The 18,232-nt window shown below is 40.5% G+C and overlaps 2 protein-coding genes across 6 annotated transcripts; both read left to right on the top strand.

Annotated features, from left to right (window-relative positions):
• Nucleotides 1-465: 465 nt before the first annotated feature.
• rnf8 (ring finger protein 8, E3 ubiquitin protein ligase) lies at nt 466-8,698 on the top strand. 4 transcript variants are annotated; one of them, XM_040126075.1, is made up of 9 exons: nt 466-725; nt 960-1,088; nt 2,724-3,172; nt 3,897-4,104; nt 5,829-5,891; nt 6,077-6,166; nt 6,255-6,362; nt 6,455-6,659; nt 8,312-8,698. In XM_040126075.1, exons 1-9 carry the CDS (start codon nt 603-605, stop codon nt 8,503-8,505), a joined length of 1,569 nt encoding a protein of 522 aa, XP_039982009.1. In that variant the 5' UTR covers nt 466-602; the 3' UTR covers nt 8,506-8,698. The 4 variants fall into 4 exon arrangements, with proteins under 4 accessions (XP_039982009.1, XP_039982007.1, XP_039982010.1 ...); XM_040126073.1 differs by having other exon boundaries at nt 8,309-8,698; XM_040126076.1 differs by having other exon boundaries at nt 6,455-6,666; nt 8,309-8,420.
• Nucleotides 8,699-11,743: 3,045 nt separating this feature from the next.
• On the top strand, nt 11,744-17,764 carry tcte1 (t-complex-associated-testis-expressed 1). 2 transcript variants are annotated; one of them, XM_040126078.1, is made up of 5 exons: nt 11,744-11,832; nt 13,758-13,951; nt 14,048-14,616; nt 15,585-16,034; nt 17,251-17,764. In XM_040126078.1, exons 1-5 carry the CDS (start codon nt 11,828-11,830, stop codon nt 17,419-17,421), a joined length of 1,389 nt encoding a protein of 462 aa, XP_039982012.1. In that variant the 5' UTR covers nt 11,744-11,827; the 3' UTR covers nt 17,422-17,764. The 2 variants fall into 2 exon arrangements, with proteins under 2 accessions (XP_039982012.1, XP_039982013.1); XM_040126079.1 differs by lacking the exon at nt 11,744-11,832 and adding an exon at nt 13,410-13,507.
• Nucleotides 17,765-18,232: the final 468 nt, after the last annotated feature.

The raw sequence follows: 18,232 nt of genomic DNA, 5'->3' as shown, positions 1-18,232 counted from the left end.
TGGATATATTTGCTTTTTTTTCAAATAGGCATCCAATTTTCACTTGCAACTTTTAATAACTTCACCTTTTTCATTAGCATTAAATAATAAATGATATGTGAAATTTGTTATTCACACCTTGTGGACTCATTTGTCAATTTCAACTAAACATTACTAAAAAATTAACTGAAGTAGATTTATTAATTTTAGCTGTCGATAAAAATTAAATCTAATGACCAATGTTTGTCACGCCATTTTGGATCAAGGCAGGTTCCACTATATTTGAGTTTAAACACAGGGACAAATAAAGATTTTACCAATGTGACTTTATGACAAGTTACTCAGAACCGTATTTTCGACTGTTATTGTAGTGGGTGACTAAATGTAAACAATCCGGTTTAGTGTCATAAAATGGTGATTTTAAGATCAAGCGATCGAACCACTAGTGCAACTCATGTTACGCCTTTATTTTGAAAACAAAGCAAATGTCTTCCGGTCTTTCCCCCGTCAAGTCTCTAGCTTGTCGCGGCTGTGGTGCAAAGTTATCTATGGCACTGGGGTCCACAACAACACAGCCAGGGATGTGTTTCAGGGCTCACTGGCCGCCGACAGAATGAGATAAGATGGATAGTGTAGCGACGGAGTCTCCTGCGGCTGAAGAGGACGAATGTTCAGACTCGGAGGTTTTATGTCTGATGAGAGTCGGAAGAAATTCAGACTGGCTTCGCCTGTTCGACAACACTGAGGTGCAGTTTGCTAATGCTAGCTAGCAAAGTTTACCTCAAATTAACCCTAAACCTTGCTCGAGCTCACGGTAGATTCAGACTTTCACTTCAGAGATGTTCCGTATTTATGCCTAATCTGTTTAGTTTTCTCTAGCTGGTCGTTTTCGAAGTGTATCCGCATTTCCCGATGGGCTAGGAGAGCTGCACAGTGGACGGCTAACTGGCTGTTTGTCATGTTTGTTTTTGACTGTCCAGATCACCATCGGACGTGGCGCGGATGTAACCTACCAGCTGCTGTCTGCAAGTTGTCCCCTCATGATCTCCAGACTGCACTGTACTTTAAGGCAGAGGGAAGACGGCCAGTGGACGGTGACAGACAAGAAGGTCTTACTTGTTCGATTGCTTAATTAATCGTTTTCTCCATAAAATGCCGGGAAACAATTAAAAACAAAAAATGCCCGGTATAATTTCCCACAGATCAACAGTCCAAAATCCAAAGATACTCAGTTTAGTGTGATGTTTGGCAAAGAAAATCAGCAATTATCTGAGAAGCGAGAAACAGCAATTATTTGACATTTTTTCTTAAAAAATGACTAAAACAACTACTTGATTATCAGAATAGTTGCCGATTAATTTACTCTCGACAATTAATCGACTAACCATTGCAGCTGTAGTTGTCTTGTATGTTTTTATATGTTGTCCTAGAGAGACATCCCCTCACGTAGGATATTAAGTTACTACAAACACAAATGTGGAAGCAATTGTTGCATCTGGCAGCGATTTAACACAAATCTGGTGCTCGTGATGCATGTTTAGGTGATCACAAAGTTAAAAAGCTTTTATTATAGGTGCTACATGATAAAACAATACCAATATACACCTTGGTATTGTTTTTATCGTCTAGCCACTATAATAAAAGGTTTTTAATTTTTGTACCTTTACAAAGCAATGTGCCTTGACCTTTTTTGGGAATTTTTTCCCCTTCTTTCGTGGACACTGTTTTAGTCATGTCAGCACGTGCAAAATACCTGCTGTTTACCATCAAAGCTGACCAGACACTTCCTACATGCATAATGTGTTACTATAGTGCCAAACCTCATATTAGATGAGGGCACTGTATAAAGCGCAGCTTCACTCATAAGAACATCATGAAAAAGAGAAGCACGCCTGTTTGTGATTTTGAAAAATTACGAGCAAAAACCGCGTGATGCATTTTCCATCCAAAGCCATCGGACTGCACCTTTATCAGTTCTCACCAAGTCACACACTGAAACTCTAAACACATGTCAAACTGATAACCACTGATTAGAAACTTTTTGCAATAATTATTAAATAACCATAAACATGCAGTAACAGTGTGAGCTTAAACCAGGCGCTTCTTCCTCACTGGTTTCTGTGCCACAGTCCAAAGCTCTGACCACATAACTAAATGCGAATAGCTAATTCTGCACTCTGAGGCTTTTTTCTTCACAGGAGATTTTCCACTATTTACTTTGCAATTGGTGCAGTTTATGGCAGAAAAACAACTCCTCAATTTAGGCCTCCCCGTTTTGACTCGCTGCCCCCCCAACCCCGCCTGCGCATGCATGATGTCACTCAGAAACCTGCCTGTACATCTGCAAGCACATATACATACATACACACCCCTACGTTCCTGTCTACACAATAACTTACTGTCTTGATTTCTTCAGACTCCTTCCTCCCCTTCGTTATTCTACTCTGGATCATATGTGAAGCTCCATGGACACTGTAATAAGTGGGTTGCCTGACATATATGATCTAGGTCTGAAAAAAAAAATTATTACTTGAAAAGTCACAAATGCACTTATGGACCGTGAACCCGAACAAAAGGGCATTCCCAACACATTTGCATCTAAACTTAACTCTAAAGATTATGGATTGAGTCCAATTTAGACAATTGAATATCTAAAATTTAATCAGTCCAATTTTTAAATAGTGTATGATATGACTATTATATTGAATAGCAGCTGATAAACATAATGTTGTTTTCTTTCTCAGAGTCTCAACGGTGTGTGGGTGAATGGAAACCGCATTCCTGCTGAAGAAGCCCATCAGCTCAGGCTCGGAGACTCCATACAACTCGGGGTTCCTGTAATCGGAACCAAAGTGGAGTTTGACTACATGCTCGTCCAGCGGTCCCTCAAAGACATTAAACTCTACCTTGCCAAGGGAGACAGAGAGGGTGCTAAAGGAGCCCACGTTTCCAAGAAGCCCAAGAGGAAGTTGTCCATGGAAGAAGTTGAGCCGTCTACCTCAAAGCCCAAGCTTTACCGCCGCTCTTCTGCCGACAAGTCATTTGCAAAGCCCTGCCCTGTGGCTCCGGTGAAACAACAGCAGAGGCTCAGTCACACCCAGCCAGAGGAGTCTGGGCCTAGCAGACATGTCCAGGAAATAGACTGGCCCTTGGATGGCTCCAGCAATCCCTGTGATCTGGACAACTTGCAGATGTAAGCCCCAGTTCGTGCCTCTTGTGTGTTCTTGCTTTTGAGTCACAGAGCTAAGCTTCGGTTCCTTTGAAAGATATATCCATGGCAATCTTTTAAAAACCCCAGTAGGTCATTTGAAAACCTTGCCACAGTTCCTATAGCATTTTCAGGTTCCTTAAAAACTTTTCTGTGCATCTGGATTACAAATTATTCTAGGACTGTAGTTTTTGGTAATTTAATCTATAAAATGTCATGAAATAATGAACAAAGCCTGTCACAAGTTTTAAGAGCCCAAGATGACTGTTTTATGTACAGTTATTTATGACATCAAATCCACAGAATTTTGAAGATATAACGTATGAATGTTTAGCATTTTTCTTGATAAATGACTTCAACAACTTGTTTCATAACAAAAAAAAGTTGTGGATTCTGTGTAAATCAGCTAATCGGTTTAAAGATTGTTTTGACCCTAAACTTTATTTTGTAATCCCAAAAAAAGATAATGTCAGCAGATGAATAATTTTCCATGTTTGCCCTGCATGCCACAAGACAAATATAAACATATTATTATTTAGAAAATATTTAATACTGGAAAATAAAAGGTACACACTATTATATTCCTTTTTCTTACCACCAGTGAGTTAAGGATATTCACTTTTGTTATGAGGTCTGATCTCCCTCCGTTTTGTTTTTTGTTCGTGGTGTTTTTTGTTTTTTTGTTTTTTCCATTTCTTTGTTTCTTCAGGTACAGCCAGAACATTCTGTTGCTGAGGGAGCAGGTGGACAACACCCAGAGGCAGGTAGCCTCTCTGGAGGGCGAGCCCCGGCAGGCTGACCCTGTCAGAGAGGTGCAGGTCAGAGAGCTGCAGGGTCAGCTGGAGACACTCAGAGCCAAAATGCACCGGATGGAGACGTTAGAGAAGTCCTTCAGCGAAACTAAGAGGCAGCTAGAGGTGAGAGGGTTTTCCAGTAGATCCTTTCACATGTGGAATATGAATCACCAACAGCTGCTTCCAATGTGCAGAATTGAAAATAGTGCCTCTCTATTGTTGAATCAGTGTAGTGGTCTACTTTAGCATCATGTTTGTCTATTAATGAATATAAGCTAACTATTTTAAATCTCATGAATTCAGAATTAAATTTTATGACAGATTTTATGGAGATTTGACAAAAAAAAAAAAAAAAAGTTTAATACAACAAATTACAGAATAGAAAAAAGTCAGAATTGAATAAATATTTAAAGTTTATTTAAAGTGGCAATCCAGAAGATTTTCATTCCATAAATGTCGGTTAAGTCACTATCTATTGCCAAATGAGGTAACACAAGGGTTATTGAGCCTATGGCCCACTGATGAAAGTATAGCAGTATTTATATATTTGCAGTGTTATGAACTGGGTGTCTGTGGCGACATTCCTCAAAAAAAAATGTCTGTCTTAAGTTACTGCTAATGCAAACCGATCATTTCTTACTGCCATAGCTTCAGATTAAAAGCACTTAACTGGCGAAACGCGAGTTGACTTTTATTATGAAGTAGTCACAAGAAAGGCAGTGTGTTTGTCAGCGAGCTTAGCACTGACCGCTGTCGTTCATCAAAAATGCGTCTAGAAAACAAGACGGTCATTTTTGGGCATTTTTGGACAACAGATCAGTTTGAAATATTGCAGGGACCAATGGAACAAAGAGAGAGCAGCCACAGTGAACTGTTAGATGAAGAGCTGCTTGCGACAGGCTGCACACTGTCAGGTGACCATCTCCTTTCACTCCGCCCTGCTGTGGTGTCCCTCCTGTCGTATTAAACCGCATTTGATGTTACCACCAGTAACTACAGGTGTTGCCAAATCAACCAGGACCGAAATCTTCGAGATTGCCACTTGAAGGGGGGTCTTCAACCAAATCACAAAAATAACCTATTTTTCCACTTAACCCCAGTGTTGTCTAACCATGCACATAGTTTTGGTTTCATGTGCTGAGATTCTGATCTTTTATGTCATCAGATGTAATTTTTCACGGCTTTGGTCAGCACACACGAATTTCAGTTCAACTCCACTGGGTTTAGGTGGTGGCAAGCATTGTAGAGAGATGTTGATACCTTGAAACCTTGGAACATAAAACTGAAACTTATCTGCTTGGTTAGACAGCCTCTGCAGTAGGTGAGAAAATGTGTTTGTGGTGATTTGAGTGAAGAGAACTTTATCTTTCATGTTATTTTGGTGTCAGAATTTTAAGTTGCTTTTGCCATGTCATGCAACATACAGAGGTTTAAAGCTGTTTGTTTGGGTTTTTTTTTTTTTTCTTCTCATGTATGTGTTAAATTCATTCCTGTGCATATCGTCAGGGAACATTTACAGAAACAGGTTTTTGACACAAAAATATGCAGAAATTGCAGATGTTTGCGAATGTCAGACTTCTTTAACAGAAATGTTGCATTAAAAAGGACCCAAGGAAGGCTGCGTATGCAAACAGTATCCCTCGTCTTTTTTCCCCATAACTACGGCCTGAAATGTCTGTTCTGTTTGTGGTGTGAGCAAACAGATTGTCAAGAATTGAAAAAAAATGTTACAGTAGACTATGTTATGAGGTGAATTCATACTGTATAAAATCTTTAAGAACACAATTTTTGAATGTTAGACACAAAAATACCCTCTTCAGTGACAGTCTAACTTTTCATGTTTTTAGGCACAGAAAACAAAGCAACAAGAGGAGCTTTTGAAAAAACAACTGGAAGAGGCCTTGCAAGAGGTACGTAGCATAAAATTGGAGCGTTTATTAGTTGTTTTAGAAAAACAAATGCAAGCAAACAGACATGTAATTTATAGTAAAAATGAGATTTTTAAACATGTTAACATTTAAATTTTTTAGACTCCTCTTCTATCCATAAAATTCCTTTTTGTTTTAATTTGTCAAACTGTTTACATCATCCTTAGCAAAAGAAAGTAATAGACGAACTTGCTGTTTCTCGGCAAGGCTTCGAAGAGATTCTCTTGGCCAAAAACAAAGAGCTGGAAGTGACAAAGGTATGACTATATTTAATTAACCTTGGTCTTTTACATAGTTTGGCATGGCATCAGCAGAGCTTTATTCATTTTTTATTTATTTTTGCAGGAGGAGAAAGAAAAGGCGAGGGCCCAAAAAGAGGAAGTTGTTACACAAGTGACTGAAGTTCTGGAGAATGAGCTTCAGTGTATCATCTGCTCCGAGCTCTTCATTGAAGTAGGGTTGATAGACTGAATGAATGTTTTTTTTTTTTTGTTTGGTTCCGACTGATTACTCCTCAGTAGTGACGTGTTCATCCTGCTCTACAGGCAGTCATCCTGAACTGCGCTCACAGCTTCTGCTCTCACTGCATCAAGCAGTGGCGCAAAAAGAAAGACGAGTGTCCCATCTGCCGACAGGCCATCCAGTCTCAGACGCGCTGTCTGGCGCTGGACAACTGCATCGACCGCATGGTGGAAAACTTGAGCCTGGATATGAAGGCGAGGCGCCAGACCCTCATCACTGAGAGGAAAGGTGAGAGGTGCGTTATCGACAACGTCATTAGTTTCCTACAGGTAATTCCATCAAGGAACCAGGCATTTTATTTTTATACATTTTTCTTTTTGTTTTTAAAGAGCAACATAAACAGGACATGCAGTATAAGACACATAGGAAAAAATAAGAGCAAGTGAACTGAATTTTAAAGGTTACTTTCCTAGTCTACAGAGGAAAAAAAATAGGTATAAAACAAACCGCTCAAAATAAGTTTTCCTTGTTTCAAGCAAGCTTGTGACCACGACGTCATGAGAGCAGGTCAATAATTAAGTTAATATAACGTACAGTTTTATTACTGTATATTTCCCATGGGTTTTCCTGCCTATCTTTATCCACTGTGATGAACTCATCGGATATCTCCCTCAAATTTCACCTACATAGCACATAAAACTAAAGTATGTGACAGTGATATAGCCTCCTCAGTCAGGATCGCACTCATACACATGCATGACCAATATAGCATAAATATCCGACCGACGGTATAGTACTTACTAGCAACGGTGTGCAGTGCCACATTCATCAGATCAAATGACTGCAGAGCTTTGACGTGTCTGGGTGAGCTCGGTGACTAATGTTCCTCCCACCCTCAGCAGTAGCCGCTGAGGTGTCCTCGAGCCGAGTGCTGGACCCTCAGCTGGTGTGGTGAAGCTGCTCAGAGGCTCTCGAGCTGTAAAACGAATGTGGCTTTCAAAGTGTTGAAAGATCAGTTAAACTCACTGCCCCAGCCTGTCTCAGTATACTACTGGATGTTGAGAAATGCTTCGGTGGTGTGAGGAAGGGGAAGGGGGTGGGTCGGTCAGGAATGTGGAGCAGAGTGAAAATTACAAACACAAGGTGGCAGTGCAGTGAGGCTGATTCAGGTCTTTTCTTTCTGTCGTGTGATATTGTTTTATAAATGCTGAAACCACAACAGAAATAAAAGTGTCATTCAACATAAATGGATGAAGAAAATGATGCACTGAATTACTGTAACCATGAAGATTAGGCGGGGTGGTACTGAAAATTAGCACGCGGAGAAGTACTCCGATTTTTGGGGAAAGGGAAGAAACACATTTTGTTTTCTCAATATTCCATTTTCATTTTTACCCAAAAAAATGGCAAGCGAGGTGGAATGATTCATCTCAGTGATGGTGCACACATTGCTTGTACCCGGCTGTGTGTTGATTTGATTACAAAAATAGCCGGAAATGTTGATTTCATACTATGTCATTGAACAACGCCACATGCAGTAGTTTAAACCTGTCTTTATGGGTTAGGAACATCGCAAGTGCTACGAAAGCCTGTCCATGATGAAGGTGTCTAATTAATGCCAACTGGCTTTTAAAGGCTGGCAATGTTGTAAATTTTGTAGTTTATCTTGAATAACTCCCATATGCACCGTCCTGCTGCCCCAGACAGTCCCCAACTGAATATTAATCCACAGCTGAAAATAGGCCCCAATGGATGCACTATTTACTGCTGTTTGAGTAACATTTTCTAAAAACCAGTGTTCAGCTGTGAAGGATGTGTAAGTGGCTGGGAAGTGGGAAGTTTTGTTTTTTTTTCTTTTTTTTATCTCCCCAAATGAATACAAAGAGAAACTAGAAACTCACAATGTATTTATTTATTTTTTTTAATCCTTTTTCCAGCAGCTGACTCTGCAGAGGTGATGGTGATACACGATGACGACAGTAGCAGGAGCAGCGAAAGCGACGGCAGCATGGTGTCCATAGATAGCAGCCTCAGCTCTGTGGTCTCTGTGGACACAGACAGTAGCATTCACTTGGACTCCAGTCCTCCCTACAGTGGTTACTCCGACGAAAGCGTTGACGAGTTTGAGGATTAGTCCTGTTCCCCTGTGGGCTGTAATGTGAATTGGACTTTTTTGGTGTTGATGTTTGCATTTCCCTGGAATGTTCCTGGGTCTCATCATGAGTCCAGTAACCAGATTCAGCTAAGGTTTTTGTTTTTGTTTTCTCAGTTGTCTTATTGTCTTTATTTTCAACGAAGGGAATAAAGTTTCTGCCTATGCATTTTCATAGTTGGTTCCTGTCTGTATGTTTTGATGCACACATTGACCTTGTACAAACGTTGATTCATTGTGTTTATGGTTCCAAGGAACTGGTAAACCTTGTGAAATCAGGGGTCTCATCCAAATAGTCCAGATAATACAAATGTTCTTTGAAGATCCCTGACCTCATAAGATGTGATGGATGAAAGCGTGATCTTTTATCAGAGAGACAGAGAAGGGCAGGCAGAAAACAAGCCTCTGCTCAGATTGAAAGGACCTTACCAGTGTTTATGTTTTTAGCCGTGCTACCAGCGCAGCTACATGGACAGCAATGCTGGTCGGTCAATCCATCGCCTTGGCCCAGACTGAAATATCTCAACAACCGTCAGATCAATTTAGAAGAGATTCTAGGAACCTGCCAAGTCTCATGTTAGAAAAAAAATGTTTCAACTGTTTTCACCAACTGTGTAAAAAAAGAAAAGAAAAAAAAAGAACTGTAATGTGACAAAACTGTGACTCCTGTAACATGGGTGAAACCACTGCATCACCAAAAAGGTTCATGTTTTTTTCATTGTTATTTTATGCTCTCCATAGTGATGCCCCGCTTTCCATTCAACGACGTGCCCACCCGGGAGTTGTCTGCCTGGCACACAAGCTGAAGCGCTCTGCTGAAAGGCTCCAGGGCTGCAGGAAAGGAGGAGCGTTAATAGCTCCCACTGGCATCACTCCAGAGTTGGCCTCAGCTCTTGCTGGTCCTGACTTACACAAACAAACAAGAGAATGACTTTACGTCATAAGATGGTGTGAAAAATGTTCAGTTAGTTCACACCAAGTTCACTAGTAAGCAAAAGCTAATTGTAAGCACGTACGATTTTTTACTTTTGAATGTAAGGCTACTTATCTTATGCCTTTTAAGTGTATAATTAATCAGTATGCGAGACAGCATTGAGTTTCCTGTAAAGTGCAGCAAGGGCACCACTTTAAAAAAGGTTTGTACATCAGCAGCCACTGCTCGAGTGGGTGTCACATTCAAAAGTAAGACTTTCATCTCGGAAAGAAACTTCATTTTGCTAAATCCTTACGTCTTTTGGTAGTTACACAGATGCTGAGTTGCATAGCGACTAATGCAGCAGCTCCTTGGGCTCTGAGAGCAAGTGGACATGCCATGGCAGCGGCCCTAAGAGTGAGGCAGATGGTAATGCTCACGTACGTCATGCTGTAGGTAGACAGTGCTGGTGCGGCAGCTGTGTCTAGACTCCCTGCTTGTGCCTCTGTAAGGGGCTCCAGCAGAGGACGTACCGCTGTAATTGTACCGTAAATAATCACTGCGTGTATTTAATAGTCCAATACCAAATCTCTTATCCATATGAAACAACCTGCACCCGGAAAGACATATGAGCCAATATCCATGATGCACTGTCAGCTCATTCGCTGACATCTTATTTAGGAGTGTTATGAATTCCTGATGTTGTACATGAGAATTTACACAGTCAAACCTCTTTGTTTCCTAATAATGTCCTTGAAGAACTATGTAATTAGGTCCTATAGACAAAGAATAGAGTTTATGAGCAGTTGTCAACATCCAGAGGAAAAGAATTATTTTCACGGAAGACATTTAAAATGCACAGGTGATAATTATGAAATTAATAATGGCTGACTTCCTTGTAGCTGCTTCCGAGAACATGAAGCAGCCACCTGGAACATGTCAACCTGCGACAAGTCAACATGTCCAAAGTGTCTGCTGTGAAAAAGGCCTATTTTTTTTTTTTTTTTTTTTTTTTGAAAGGGCTGCTCCATTTGAACCAAACAGGGCTAAAATTAACCCAAGGAAAGACCGGTTCCCAGCGCCATGCACCTTGATACTGAAACTAACCACAAAGCAACCTAAAGTTAGAGACACTCGCTCCTCTGAGGGACTACCAGTAAGTAATGCTTGTGAGTGTTTTAATTAGTGTCTGTGTGAATGATGGCCGCTTTGGCTGACTGAATGTTCCTGTTGTGCTGTTGTATACATTTCATTTGTTACAAGACTCTCTTGTAAGAGGGATTTTGATCTCAGTGAGACTTTGTGGATGAATGAAACTAAGTAAACCGCTGTCCTTTATACATTATTATTGGAAACCTCATTTTCATTTTTATGTTGAATTGTACGCTTGCCTGCAGAAAAACTCCCCGTTTTCATATGTTTAACTGTCCTCCTGTGCACTGACTAAAAGACTTGTTTATACTGGCAAGTAATTGTAAATTGCTTCATCTGAAATGTAACGATTGAACACTTAGAAAAAGGAAAAGTTCTCTGCAGCGGTCGTGGGCTCAGCATTTTTTTCTAGGAACTGGGGAATTTATCAGTTTGGGGAAAGTTTCTTTTGCACATTTTAAAAAAATTACACATGGTGGGTATTTTTTAGACACTATTTAAATTTGACTACTTTTAGGGTAAAATAAAATAAAGGATTCACTCTTCGTCCACTGGAAAGGTATTCCTGGCAGTATAATCACAGCTTAAAGTCTGCATTTATAGGGAAATAAACTCTTCAGAAAATAAAAATAAAATATGAGAAATACAAACAATTTTAAAAAAGATTTTCTTTTTGGTGGCTGGTCCAAATTTCCGGAAGGGGGACATTGCAGGCACTTGGACTTGTGACCTCAGTACTTATTTTATGTACGGCTATCAGCTACTTTCCAGGAAATTTCAGGGAACTATGTGACCCCTAAAATACTACAGAGTATCATTATTTTATTACTTTTCTCTTGATGGACAAAAGCAGTTTGCTTCTTTTAATTAATCCTAAATAATGTTTGACAGCTGAATCGAGCCAACTCAGGCCAAAACAATGGACGCGCCAGAATGATCAGTGAACCTGTGCCGTTCTTGTCCGTTGCAGATGCAGCAACACCCAACACCGTGAATCATCCAACAAAGCCTCTGCCAAGAGAGCGCTGGAGCCACAGCTCCCACAGCGAGTGTGCCTCCTGCGCCGCGGATGGCTGATGTCACGCCAGTCACGCCAGTCCATTAAAGCCGGAGTACAAGGGAAGCGTGTGTCTGTCAGGCCGTATTACGTGAGGACGACAGTGATGGACTGCCTCGGGGCTACAGTTGGAGCCTCCCATTCCTCCGTCCAAATCTCCGGCCGACTCCTGGAGCAACCTCATGATGTCAGTAAAACCCATCTCTCTCTCTCTCTCCACATGAAATTATCAGTTTGAGTAGTTTTGCCCTTTGCTTGCAAACTGTGTCTGTCTGAGGGCAGTCACTGAGAAAAAATAAGCCCACTTGGGGCAGAGTGGTGCCACAGTGTGCCAGGAAAGATAGATTCAGGAAAAAAGAGCTATGCAAAATCAAGCTTGTAAACATTCTCCATATACTGTACTCCACGTGTATAATACCCCTCCTACTGCAGCCGGTAATGCGACAACAAAAATCCGTATTCCAGCCATTTCAGGTCAGAAGATTTTTTTAAAGAAAAGGGAAGGAGCAATGACAAAGCTAACCAAGGTTATTCTCTCTGTCTGGATTAAGATGCATTATATCCATTATATGCATTATAAGTTAAAAAATAAGTTGAGGTTATAAATGATATAATTTTATGTATCTCTCATGTTGCCTTGTTGCTTTACAGCAGATTTGTATGGGGGATGGGGAAGGACAAATGTATACTGTAGTTTTCTAAAGGCGGCACTCGCTGATTTCTCCCCTCCTGCACTGTGGCTGTGCACAGGCTTTGCTGTGTTGTTTGTAAGATAGGTGGATTCACTCCAGCATGCTCTTATCCAAAAGGCCCGTGGTCCATCTGCCCGCTTTGTAGAATCCAAACGTTCTTCACAGCACGATCATACTGAACACTGCAGCAGCTCCAGCAAACAGCCCTCTGCAACACTGATGGCACACAGACCTGAAAACACACTCACTCTGCACCCGTATCCAGGCTCTCTTTTGATATTCCACTTATTTGTGTGTATATGTATATATATATATAAACTATAACTGAATAATTACTGGGCAGATTAATGTTAATTCTATGGTTTACCCCTGGCTGTTTACTTATATTCCTGCAATAAGTAATTATTCAATAATGATACATTTAAGGTTTTACTTTACTTTATTTAAGGTATTACTGATGAATAGATTTGGTATTTGCAAAATATGGACACTTAATAAATTCAGTAAATAGCTCCCTGTCTTTAAAGTCCCTGGGAGCCGGTTACACAGAACTATTCATGGCATTGTTTTTGAAAGCGTCCTCACTTTACTGTTAGTGCCTAAAACTCTTGCAGAGTGTTGTATATACACTGGCTTATGATGTATGATATACACAACATATTTCCAAACCAGTGTTCCCCTAGTGCTGTTGAGTCTCTGGACACTTAAAGGACTGAAGGAGAAGTGGCGTTCGAGGACTGCCGAAAGTTCTGCTTTCCAGCCTGGCGACAATAAACCCCGAAGACACTGTCGAGCCACAGTTCTGACAAGAAAACTCACGATCCCTGGACACTGTTTCCCAATTTTCAGTCATTTAGAGACATGGCAGAAAAACACTGCGAGGACTAAGTGCTAGATACATGCATGTTTTTTTCCCCGAAGTAAACCGGTCCTGTTGCACGACAACGTTGAGGCCTCGACGCTCAAAATACCCTGAACTAAACTAAGAGCGTTCCGTCACCATGGAGATAGATGAGGCTCAGGCCGGCGCTCTGCGGGTAGCCGGTGCATTAACGTTTGAACGGCGAACATTGAGTTTTGTATGTAAACGTTGGATAAACGGGAGAAAACAAATATTCAATTTTTGTTGTTTAGCTACTCCGAAACGTTTTTGGTTTTTTTTCCCGCCAGGTATTCACTACATAGTTGTAGTAGTAAGCTTCTCGCAGTTTGGCTAACATTAGCATTCAGGGTCTTAGCGCTGTGACTTTAGAGGCAGTTAACGTTAGCTAAAACCCACATTTAAATTGGTTTTCAGTCTTTCCTTAAAAAAAAAAAAAAACATCACATAAAAAGACCAGAAAGGAAGAAAGAATCTATCCATAACTGCTGGGATGTGAAACTTTTAATGTGTGATTTTAATGTGTCTTCCTTTAAACAGAGGACCTGCAAATATAGTCCACACAACCCCTGCAATAATGTCCAAGTTCCCTTATGCTCCAGGGCCCAACCTGAACCCCGCTGAGGACTGCAGAAGGACGAGGAGGATCGTTGCAGAAGATCCGGACTGGTCCCTGGCTGTAGTGCCTTGTCTGTCAAACCTCTGCCTGAGAAGCATTTTGAGAAACTTTGAGGGTATGCTTTTGTTCTTAGCTGCATCCTTATACACTCTTTTACACACCTACTTGTTTTATAACTGGAACTTGACTGCAGATATTAAACCTGTTACAGAAAATCCTATATTTGAAGAACTTACACCCACCCAGAAAGACTTCATTCAGGAGAGGCTATCTCCTTCCCAGCCTCTGCGTGTGACAGCCAACCTGATCAGCGATGGCGTCTACTGGAAGCGGTGCTGCGAGCAGGAGTGGGACCTTTGTGATGTCTCAAATTATGGCCACAGCTGGAAACGAATGTTCTTTGAGAGGCGCATGGAGAGCATTATTGAGCTTTTTATTCCGGATGTAACAGAACCTAAGACAGTTCTAGAGATGGTGCCGCACTGTAGAAACTACGTCAAGAGGCTGGATATCTCCCAGCTGCTGCCTTCTATCAAGGAGCCCCAGAAGGAGAAGGAGGAATATGGCTCGGAGTGGGCAAGTGACACTGAGTATGACGGGCCCTCCATGGACCACTTTGACTTTGGCATCCTGCTCGACAAGCTGACCAGCCTGGAAGAGCTCCATTTGGTGTACAGAGTCAAACAATGTGGTATGAACTTTGAATGGAAGATGTTTGAGATGACTGACCGAGATTGTGAGTCCCTCGCCAAGGCCCTTAAGTCCTGTAAAACTTTGAAGGTGAATAGTGATTCCTCCTCAGTGGTTCATGGCATGCTTCCCCTTGTAGCTATGGCTCCTTGCAAAGCACGGAGCCTGATTGTCTGGAGCATGCTTATTTGTTGTAATTCAGCACTTCTTGCCAGATAAAAAGCATTATTTACAGAAATGTCCCCAATGTCATGGACCTTAAATGCACAACCTTAAATGCATGCTTTATTTATACATTTATTTACACATCAAACGAAAGACAGTAGAGCCTCTGGCTGCAACCTAAATAAGTCACTATTTGACACAACGGTTTTGTCACATGAATTTATTACTGCACAAGAACATGGCGTATATCTGCAACTGGTTTCTGTGCCTGATAAAGAAGCTGCATACAAGATGATTGGAGTTGATATTAGAGCTGCAACTAATGACTGGTTAATGTGTTGATTATTTTTATTAATCGTTTAGTCCATAATATTTCAGAAAATAACGAAAAATACATATTACAACTGCTCAGAGCCTAAGGTGACATCTTCAAATTGCTTGTTTTGTCATATCAACAGTCCAAAACCCAAAGATATTTAATTGAAAATGATATAATATTAAAAAAAACAGTAAATCCTCACCACTTAGAAGCTGTAAACAGTGAAAGTTTGGCATTGTTTCCTGACAAACAACTTAACTTCTTCAGTTTCATTTTGTCAATCAGTTACTCAACTAATTTACAAATCGTTTCAGCGCTCACTAATATTCTATTCATTTACTTACTTTATTTTTCATTATTTGAAGCATAGTCCCTCACTGTTCTGTGGTGCTGGCAGGTAAATGGCATTATGCATTTGGCAGGTTCACACTGTAAAACAATAATAAGACCAGTCATTTTCAAGGCTAATACTCTCTGGCATCTTACATGTGCCTCTGATGTTTCAGTTCTTTGAGCTACTTGGAAAAACTCACCACAGAATCTTGTAAATCCTCATACTATATCTTTTTTACAGCTTCTGAGGCTCCATCAAAGCCACGTTGAGGACAGAAAATGCCGGCTGCTGGTGAAATACCTTTTGGACCACCCGTCGCTGAGGGAGCTCGACTTTTCTCACAACCTGATCGGAGACAGAGGAGCAAGAGCTATCGGCAAGCTGCTCACCAGGAGTAAACTGGAGATCCTGAACATGTGTGACAATGATATTAGAGAGCCAGGGGCCAAAGCTATAGCTCATGCCCTGTCCAAGAACTCCACTCTTTTGTCCCTGAACCTGCGTCTCAACCGTCTAAGAGATGAGGGAGGCCAGGCCATATGTAAGGCCTTGCTGAACAATAACACCCTCTGTCACCTGCACCTGGGAGGCAATGAGGTGACAGGGCCTACTGCCATCACTTTCTCTAAAGTGCTATCTAACAATAACTCCCTGAAGAGCTTCAATCTCTCCTGCAACAACCTGGGTGACGTAAGTAAGGTGGCCATGATGAATTTCTCTCCTCACATATCCCTCCTGACATGACAGAAAACAAACTGCTGGACTGATGAAAAATGAAAGACAACATCGCTATTCTTAGATCATTACTGCTAGCAGGGCAAAAAATGTCAAGCTTGAGCTCAGGGTGGAGTCAGAGGAGAGGAATTCAGTCACAAGTTTTGTAAGAACCCTGTTTTGCTCAGGAGGGTTTTTCAAGTTGGATGAGAAATTTCCCAAAATTCTGAACGAGACAAAAGAAGCAATTTAAACATGTAAATGTGGGTCCTGGGAAAATCTAATGAGCATTTTCATTTTCCCTTTGTGACATTATCAAAATTTTTAATTGATAAATTCAGAAAATAAACAGCTGATTAATCAAAAACAAAGCTAATCATTCGTTGCAGCCCTACATGCAATAGCTACACAAGATATTTGAGTCTGGATCAAAGCGATTGACTGACTGACTGACACCGCCATCCCTAGATTCACGTCCGTAGCATGTATTAAAAAATGTCTGTCTTTCCAAAATGGAGGGATGAGGGTTTAAAGTTTGGTTTTCACCATAAGAATGTGACCAGTAGTTAGTTTTATTTGGTAAATTTTTATCAGGGAAAGCACTTTGATAAACACTGGATTTTCTACGACCCCAAAGCATGGTAGTGCCTGTACAGACACAATACAGTGAAGTAAACAGACAGAAAAGCTTTAAAGTACAAAGATTTTCAATTATTCATAGATATGTTTGGAAAACATGCAATAATGGAGAGCTGAGTAAGTGTTGTTACCCCATGAGAGGTAGATCTGAATTGTCCCCTTCTCATGTTCTCTCCTCTTTGAGATTTCACTGTATACTGTATCTCTGACTGGGATACACTGCAGAGGATCAAAAATCACCTACATAGCAGAAATGCAACTTGCAGTACCATCAGTGTCTTTGACCTTGATCCACACTTCACAAAAATAAAAATGAATGTTTCAGACATAACAATAAAACACTGTTAACACTCAATACACAAACACACAATAAGCAGTTTAGAAAGTAAGATATATTTCGGACAGCAAAAGTTGCTTAGGGGTGATTTTTCAAGGTTGTCGAGACTGTCCTCAGACCTTTCAGAAAAGACATCCTGTGATGTGTTCAACATGGACATGCATCAGTGCAAAGCCTGTTTGTTTTTTCTCTCTTTCCCCATGCATGTGTATGCAGGATGGAGGTAGAGCTCTGGAAGAGGCGATGTCTCACAACAGCAGCGTAACAGAATGTGATATCCGCCTGACCGAGGTTGATGAGCAGATCGTTTCCTACATTAACCAGGTGGTTTGGACCAACCGGAGTTTACAACAAAAGAAACAAGCTGAAGAGAAGAAAACCAAGTAGACATCAACAGCACCTCTTTTTAATACACAGTCTTTATTGGTTATTGATCCCTTACCTGTGTATTCATTCAGAACCACTGTATACCAACACTGCATCTCAAACCAAAGTTTATAGCTAAATTGAACCAAATTTAATCTAAAACAGAAAAGGTATAGTTGAGTTCTACTGTTCATATATACTGTTTCTGTTTGAGGAAAAGTACATCTCGTGAGTTAATAATAATAATAATACCCATAATGATACTTATTTGTCAGCTAGTGGCAATTTGCTTCAGATTTCTGTGTCCATTTTGATGTTTGAGATAATTTAGGAAATGTACACAAAGTCTAGTATCTAGTTTGGTCTGGTGATATTCAATATTTTTCTTATTGTCAATAAAAGACTGTATAAAGACCAAAATGAACAATTAATTCATCCCAACAAGTTTTGCATGTGTATGCAAAGCCTGATGCAGCTTATTCCTCTGTGCCATAGACTTCCATTGTTGTCCAAAATATATTTAAAACACATCAATGAACCGCACTGTTGCTATGGGTGACATCTTCCTATATTACCATGAACATCAGCACTGTAGCTTATTTTGAGTCAGTCTGGCATACACCATCCTGCTGCTCTCAGTACCCACTAGCGCACTAAATATGCAGCTGAAAATAGTCCCCAACAAATGCACTAATTTTTACCCCAGTTTGTGTAAGAAAAACTACAGTGCCCAACTATTGTAGGAAATTACTGTACTTAAATTTTTTTTTTTTAATCTAAACTCTATATACTGTATGTATATACTTAAATTGTTGGTTTGGTCTTTCATGGA

This window comes from Xiphias gladius, chromosome 4 (assembly GCF_016859285.1).
Source record: "Xiphias gladius isolate SHS-SW01 ecotype Sanya breed wild chromosome 4, ASM1685928v1, whole genome shotgun sequence".
NCBI classification, from domain to species: Eukaryota; Metazoa; Chordata; class Actinopteri; order Istiophoriformes; family Xiphiidae; genus Xiphias; species Xiphias gladius.
Note: the sequence above shows the minus strand (reverse complement) of the source record. Positions and strands in the feature narration are given on the sequence as shown.